We start from the raw sequence: 8,665 nt of genomic DNA, 5'->3' as shown, positions 1-8,665 counted from the left end.
GAAAACTGTTGTAAAGCCCTGGATTGAAAAAATGGTAGTCCATATGTGTGGTAACGCGACACGGTACTTTGCCATTTAGCTGCCAAATGCCAAACCATCACGAAGCGAATTATAATAACCACGCGTGACCTTCCCAGAACTGAGCCGTGCGTTGACTATTCTGTTTTCAGTGCAGTTTAAGGAGGGGTTAACAGATCATCGAGCAACATCAAAGTACAATTAGTCACAAAAAATATCACAAATCCTTCCCTGTGCGGAAGTGGTCAGTTCCTGTTCTCAGGTCCTACGGGATGTCCTATTTTGGAATGGTAGCCTGCGTCTTGCTAAGCTGTATTCTTGAGCACAATTGACAATAAGAGCATTTCATCCGGATGTATCCCACCGTGATCCACAAGCTTGTAGTCTGCAATCTAAACCGAAACAATCTGTAGCCATTTTGGGCCATACAAATACAAATGGGCCATACCATACAAACTGTATGTTCAGCATGTATGACTTTCGATTTATTTTCTTTTTCAGTATGGACGGTCCCGTGGTACAGTCTCTATTTCGAACGACTTAACAACATACCCACCATAAGTTCAAGCCACATATGGATTGTCCCCTCGTAGCAAGGACTAACTATCTGCCTGCGTGGTACGAAACAAGTCTAGAAAGTCTATATAGGCGAGAGATCGAGAGATAGTAACTATCGCAGTATTAAACCGTTTCGCGACAGCTAATAATGTGAATACTCGGTCGCTCTGCAACATAATCTTCCGAAGAAAAGCTATTCAACAGAGTTTAGGGCGCAAAAACTGTTGCCTATTATAAATAAGTGAAGTAAATTGATTCACTACTGCACTAATAATCCATCACAATAGCAACATCGAATATTGAGTGAAGAAGTTTAAGTTCCTATTAAACGATATATACAATCAATGGTTGACGTGATATGAATAGAAAACGCGCTTTAGCTTACACAAAGTAGAAGTAGTTTATTCCCATCTGTCAGTTTATTTGTTTTTTTTTTTTCTGTTTGGTAGTGAACAACAAATTGATACATGTTTATCTATTACAGGTAATTCAAGCCCAGTAACTGAAAACCCCTTTGTGTGAGGGTGATCTACCCGATATGAAACGCAAGGTAAGCATACATTTACTTGGTACGGTTAAAGGATGCATTGTATTCTGCTTGTTTGTATTTGTGTACGGCCATTTACGTTCCAGTTGCTTGTCGGTAGGTATTCTACATTCTTGCTTGGGTGTATGCATATTTACAGATCGTAGTATCTTATAATTAGCTAGTTAAACCTGTTTTGTTTGCCTATGTTTACTCAACGTGTCACAGGTTTCGGTCTATTCGCTTCATTGTACGTGCTATATCTTAACCGTTGCTATCATTCGATGGACTAAATTTTACACCATAGCTTACGCTGTATAACGATACATTAAAATTCATTTGACTGTGTCGCAAAAGTTGGGGAAGGGGGAAAAGGAAGGGATACGACAGGAGTTGGAACAAGCAAGATAGTAGCGTTTTATGTACATTTAGTTAAAACTTTTTACAAATTGTACCTAAAGAGAAGGTAACGTAAAAATTTGTTCAGTACCAATGATGCAACTGTTGTATTGTTATCACCTCGACACATCACTTCCCCCATATTGACAAAACCTTCTGATCAATTCATCAACCCGCCACCTTTGTCATGGCAGCTGTCCCATTCATGCTATAAAAGTAGATGTTTGTACGCTGGAATAAACTAAACCTTCATGTTTAGTTAGATCATTTACTACGAACTTCATGATAGCAATAATGTTTTGCTATTCGTATTTGCTTCGATGTAGCAATTTTATGCCGTTCCTGTGTACCGGAAAACACATTTACAGTAACCCAATTTTTAAGCTTGTTTTTGAGATTTGTGATTTTCACCAAACCGACTGGCCGGTCGGTTGAACGATTGCCTTGGGGCGGAAGTACGAAACAAAGGTATGCACACAGTCATCGGCACACTGGTTAGCAACGTGTTGCATCACCTTGGAACGAACAGGACGCAGCTGTCCAGGTTGACGAGGGCCGGCGAAGAAATGGTGGCTGCAGACGGGGGCGGCGGAACAGGATAACTGCTCGGAAGCGTATCCAGCTCGAGTGCCGTACCTTCTGCCATGGAGACATTGGCCGATCCAGCACCGCTCTTGGCCTCCCTCTGCTGGGGTCAGGTGACCATCAGATAGCGTATCGAGTATACCATCACGGTACAGATGATGCAGATGTAGAACGTTACCCAACACACCTTAACGTAGGAATCGATCTGCAAACTGCCGGATGATGATGCGAGCGGGGATGATTTGTCCGCTGAAAGTGTGGAACGGAAAATTAGATCGTTAGAATATGGAAAACGTTGCACTACGTTGGGGAACGAGTGCATTATGCAACTTTGTGTGCTGGGTATGAAAGTGGATGCATGATAATCGCTTCGTTTGTATGCAATTATGTAGCAAATGATGTTGGAAGGTAGTTGGAAAAGCGAAGTTTATAGTGCAACTGAAATAAAACTAGTTATTTGGGTTGTTTTTGAAAATAAAACAATTTCTGAGTAATTTCGTTCAAAACTTTTTCCCTAAAACTTTAACAAACTGTTACCAGCGAGATTCAAATTATGGTTGTTATTTTGCAATTTACAAAGTCATATTTATAGTGTCTTTAAAAAATCAATCATGTTTGTCCGCCCTCAAGATAGGGAAAACTTAAAACAGTAGAGATAATGTTGAAATACATCAAGGTAACAGCACCATACCATGAAGTATGGTACGTCATGAACATGGAAAATATCATATAACATACGGTAGAACACATCACCCACCATACTAAGTCACATCGTCAACAGCCAGTACATTTTAAAATGTTTTTACTTTCATCAAACTGGCACCGCCTGTTTTGTTTCTCTTCTCCACTCCCACGACAAGGAAAAATGATACAGGAAATCTACCCTTCGAAGACATCTCCTCGTACTCTGTTACACTGCACCTACATGCACATCGATTTATAACAGCTCACATGCTGATACACGAGCTTATTTCCATAGTGTCCCATAAGTGTATATTTCACACAAATCGTTGTAGCAAATGTTTTCAAAACTTCCATCGCTCCGTCCCAACCTTCCGCTTCGGACCGTTTCAACTTATCCCGTTCCAGTATGCCCTGGCCAGAAGCGTGGTACTACATCAAAGTTGTATGCATTCCGGTCAGTGTGCACACGGTACTGTGGTTGAAGAAATGGAAAACCTATTTTCTTACACCGTTGGACAATCAGAAGCGCGTGAGCGTCGCCAAGGGTGCGGTGTGGGCAACAACGGGTAAAACAACATTCAAGATATACGGGTTGGAAATTCTTGTAATGACATACGACAATCCGGACGATCCGGCCAGGAAGCTGGTTAGTGTAGCCCTTTCCTAGTCCACCGAGGACTGAGCAGCAGCATGATTGGTAGCGATGTAAAGTGCTACCGACAGCTCTATTTGAACAGACGTCTGTCCGGCCAATCCCTACCAACAAGCCAGCCCAGCACCCGAAACTCGTCGGAAGCGATCCCGGTAGTCAAATGAGTGCAGCAAGTCATTCTCATTTGACCGCCAGAGGATGTCAGAAAGTGCAGCATGACTTTTCGCAACACTGTCACCCGACAATGTTTGCTTTCGGTTCCCATTTTTTTCTTCATTTTTTCATGCTTTTTACCCCACAATGGACAGAGGTTGTTTTTCCTTCATAAAACATTTCTGTCATCTTCAACTCGTCTGGTAGCCGGGTTCGAATTAACCCCCTTGGGATGTGCTGCCAGAGAGCAGAGAGAAAACATACACACTCAAGTGCACGGGAAGTAACCAAGCTTTTGCTTGTATGTTGCTGGCAGTGGACGCGCCAGTGAAAAATATGATAAAACAGTCAGCCCGCTTGCCAGCAAATATGAGGAAAGTATAAATTTTCCATAAAACCCTCGAAGCAGTACCTTTCGAGAAGTTCATGCACTCCAAAAACGAGCGAAAAAGAAGCCTCAAGGAACAACGGGACTTTCATAGAGCACACGACACCATACATGGTACAATTTACGAGCACTCGATGAGTATGTATCGGAAAGGCAAGGTGGGGAATGAAATCTGCAAATTGACAAACTGGGAAGCGTTAGTGTTTTGAGTTATGTGCAAATGTGCCCGGCAGCTACCATTGGTTCGCTCGGCGCGGGTGAGCTGACTGACTAAGGATACCGTGCACATGGCACATGGAAGATACTAGCAACAAGCGGCCAGCTCGTTCGAGGTGTCCTGAGCTTGCTCGTACTGGCTCGCGATGGAATTAAATGCAAAACCCTGAGGATACTTTACGTTTGCTAGCGTTATGCAACTCATACCTCGCGTGTTTTGCCCCAAAGGGATATGAATTCCTACGATGTTGAAAACGCTTGAAAACGTTTCCGGGTTTCCTTACGTTTAAATAATAGTTTGGCAGTAACCGAAGCATATAAAGATTTGAAAGAAGGTTTCAAAAACAATAAATAATATAACACAGAAACGTGCAACGTTCATAGAGTACGTTCTGTCACGTGTATTACTAGAATATTTCTATCGCTTATCTTTGTTCTGTTTCTACAAGCATTTGTCCACGTTGAAGGAAGTAGAGAAAACACAATAGACAACAACAGGCCGACGCAACGGAAGAATGCAACGTTTGATTATAGATGACCCCTTTGGTATTCTATTTGCATCTTAGGCAGCGTTCTGTCAACGGGACATTAGACTAGAACAAACGTGAAGAGTTAGAATGGTGGGGTATAGGCGCACTGCCAGACATTTCTGTACAAATAAGACATACATTGTCTAGGACATGTCAGTTTGATTTTGTTTGTGATGTTTTCTACTTATACTTGTACTGTGTGCATCCTATCTGCCAAACGCTTTAGAGCACATAGTTTACGTCTGTTTTTCTGCATAAAATTGGATATTGCTTCGACAATGAATGTGCAAAATATATAGATTCAAGCTATAATGCATTGTATTATACGCATTAGAACATTGAATGTTTTGCCATGGACATTTGTCATAATTAAATTCTAAATAGTTTTGAATGTTTAATAACGAAATTATTTTTTAAAACACTAGCAAATTATTTGTTGAATGCTCTCGCTGTAATTATATATTCATTTAAACAATGCAACTAATTTATTTTCCGTTTAAAACTGTAGGATTACGTAACGACAGTTCCGTAAGACATGGAACAGACAGAAATTGAACAGAGTCTTAGTTGCATGGATTGTCAGATCGCTGTCTTAAGTGACTTGTAGAAAGAACTATTGTTTTCAACTCGTACCAACGATATAAAATATGTTCAATCAAATTTAAGAAATTTTTAAATATTGATTTATGGTTTTCTATACGATAGCAACAATAATAATTTGTTCCAATCCAAAAGTATAGCGATCTAAACCCCTTCTACATCATGAGGCTTATTAATGTGAATTAAAATTGTTTCTTTTTCACTCTCACATTTCGTTGTTGGTGTTGTTCAGCTCTATAAAGACTTAAGGAACAACTAAATAATTAAAGTTATATTGCATATTGCTCCCAAATTCTAATACTTTAATTATCATCCAAGGGTTAACCACATCTCTAAAGATAGGGACTAGCAAAAGACACCTACCAGCAGCCCGAAAATTCCAACAACCAGTTCCAAAAGCGGCATATGAATTATCGTGCCCATTTTTCACACGTCCACACCATCGCACAATAACCTCAATCTTGTGCCATTTTGGCCACTTTCGGTACGGACGGGAGGAGGAAGGTTTTCTGCATATTTTCTTGCTATCTCGTTGGGGCGAAGTAAACTCGAAAATGCTGAATGTTGTGCCACCGGCAGGAGATGCTGCTGCTGCTGCTGCTGTTTAGAAGTTGCTTCACAAATCGAGCTGCATTGTCTTTGTCGGCACCCTCATCTTCCTTCGGTGTGTAAAATGTTTCCAATGCATGCAGAACGCGCGCACAGCCCAGACTTACGGCGGCCAGTGCGACAAGGGAATCTATTTTGCGCGATGATTTATACCTTCACGTCCGACGGTTGTAGCTTTTCTCATTTCGCAAGTTCTTGATGTGGAAAATGTTGTCACATACGGCTGGCGTAGGCAAAAGCTGGCTTATAGCCGTACTGGTGGTAGAAAAGCTGATGGTGGCAGTGTAGGAATGCTGGAGTGTACTGGGATGGAATTTATTCCCGACCAGATATGAAGCTATCCATGTACGAATCGTGGCTTCTGTTCAAGCACGGGATGGCCCAGAGACGCCAATGGATAAGGATGCCTCTGGGAACGGTTTTGCCGCTCGGTTTTAAGTGGCACGAAGTGTGCTGTTATTGCTCTTAGCTCCAAAACAGGACAGAAGTAGTGAAATTACTTCATATGTGGTTCAACAGCAATATCATCTTACTGTTTGCCCATATCTCTCTTGATGCTACTCATCTTGCAACGTTTGCATCTGCACTGTACGGAGTATGCGCTGTAATTGCTGCCCTGGTTATCGACACAAATTCTTGAAAAATACACAGAAACTGTTCATGGGGGCCTTCACGATTCTAGTTAGTTTTTTGTATGGAGTTTGACAGTTGGAGGTTGAAATCATGTAAACACTCCATACAAAACCACACAAAAAACTAGCCTGCAATTTTCAGTCTAGATTATTCTAGCCACAAAACTAGAATTAGATTCGAGTACCTGCTCGAAAACACGGTTTTGTTTACATTTATCCCAAGGTGCATTAAAGAGTTCTGGTGATGGAATCCAGAATCAAAGTGCATGTAGTCCAGGTGGTCTCATAGCATGTTTTATAACCAAATTTGAATATCACTTTTTGACAGGATGGGTGAAAACTTTTGTTCAAACAAGCTTTCTGAAGGCATGACGAATACACAAAACACTCTTAAAATCTTCATTCAGAAACAGAAGCGATAAAAATCAGTCTTCTAAATTCATACACCTTGGGATAAGCCCACCTGTTTATTATAACCACTTAGATAGCTGCTCGAAAACTGATATACAATGCAAAAAGCTGATAGGCTGAAATTTCAGTCTACGAGCTTAAAACGGAAAGGCCCCCCATGATGGAAAAGTAATGTTCAGAAACGAATGATAATACTGATATAGTTTGCTAGACTGCTGGTTACTTCATTGGCTGGATTAAAAAACCTATATCTATGGAGAAATATCATAACACAATTCTTCGATGCGTCCGTATAAATATCAAATTTGAAGCCGTAGAAATACGTTATAATTTATAATGGTTTAAAATGATCCGATGATAAAATTGCAAAAGAAAAACTAGCTGTTAAGCTTGGTGTTTTGAATTTTGCTCAATTATTTGCCTTAAACTAACGTGGTAAGTGCCCGTCTCATGGTACAGTCGTCAACTCGTACTCGTACAACATGCCCGGTATGGGTTCAAGCCTTAAATGGACCGTGCCGCCATACGTAGGACTGATTATCCTGCTATGGGGGGAAATCAATTAGTCACTGAAAGCCAACCCCATAAGTGGTACAGAGGCAGGCATTGACCGACAACGGTTGTTGAGCCAAAAAGAAGAAGGTGGTTAGATGAAACAGATTTTGAAATTTGAATACCTTTTAATAGAGTTATGTTTTTATTAACAACTTTGCTTGATCGTTTTGAATCTCCGCAAAGGGCTGCATTTCTCGTTCAACAGGTTATAGCAATTCAAAGTGCATCATGGAAAGCTGCTCGTTCTAACTTGTACAAATTATCTTAAACCACGAAGGTTAATACCGCTTACCTTTGTAGCCATTCACGGTGAGATAGGCGTCGCTCTGATCCGTCTGTTCGGACTCGTGTACCGTGCCTTGGTAGAGGCTGATGCTGTGCCCGCTCGCCGATACGCCTGTTGCCAATATCCGCGGCCGATCTTCCGGCACGAGCTGTTCGATGGTCTCATGATATAGCTGGTGTATAGAGGCAGAGCATTTCAACTACAGCAGGAGAGAAAAGAGAAAAGGTACGATAGCGTAAATGAATGAGCATAGCTAACATAACAAACGCTAGAAACGACTATGCAGTGAACGGATTCTTATTGATGCTTTCATTTGGTTAAATAGATTTTCCTTGGGATTGCCATGATCGTTTGTTAACTTTTTCGTGATTTTTGTACGGGTATAAATAAAATGGTACGGAACGCAAAAAATAATCTGTCTTTCATAAAAAATAAATACGGCATCATCACAAAAAGCGAAACTCCTCGACCAACACAAACAATTGTGTGAAATATGACGTGAATCGAGCTGATCCCAGACTAAAAACACCAACAAAAAAGCTCATTGAATATGACCAACCAAGCCGGTGCCAGAACTAGCACGTCTCGTTAAAATCAATTTAACTTTTAATTAATATCATGTATTGTTTGGCTAGCTCTTGTAAAAGCGTTTGTTGAAATTAGTGGTAAATTAATTTCGAACATTCCTGCTTGTTCTGTTGAAGTAAAATTTGACGAGAGCAGTTTTCCGAAAAGTGCTTTGGTTGGGTAAAATATTTCTAATTCGTTATCCAAGTTAAGCTAACGGTTAAGCTTTGCTGTCGTTTTCATTGATTTGAGAAGAAAAAAAGATCAACAATGAAAATCAATTTATTTTCTCTAGG

The 8,665-nt window shown here is 40.7% G+C and overlaps 1 protein-coding gene across 9 annotated transcripts in view; it reads right to left on the bottom strand.

Annotated features, from left to right (window-relative positions):
- Positions 1-973: 973 nt before the first annotated feature.
- LOC1279364 (uncharacterized) overlaps positions 974-8,665 on the bottom strand; it is a 102,227-nt gene continuing 94,535 nt past the window's right edge. For all 9 annotated transcript variants that reach the window (XM_061661979.1, XM_061661978.1, XM_061661973.1 and 6 more), the window contains 2 exons: positions 7,809-8,001; positions 974-2,335 (listed from right to left, as the gene is read on the bottom strand). In XM_061661979.1, the coding sequence (XP_061517963.1) occupies positions 2,196-2,335; positions 7,809-8,001 (333 nt within the window). In that variant the 3' untranslated portion in view covers positions 974-2,195. The remainder of the gene's footprint in view (positions 2,336-7,808; positions 8,002-8,665) is intronic.

Source organism: Anopheles gambiae, chromosome 3 (genome assembly GCF_943734735.2).
Source record: "Anopheles gambiae chromosome 3, idAnoGambNW_F1_1, whole genome shotgun sequence".
Classification (NCBI taxonomy): domain Eukaryota; kingdom Metazoa; phylum Arthropoda; class Insecta; order Diptera; family Culicidae; genus Anopheles; species Anopheles gambiae.
The sequence above is the reverse complement of the archived record's forward strand: the minus strand, read 5'-3'. Positions and strand labels throughout refer to the sequence as shown.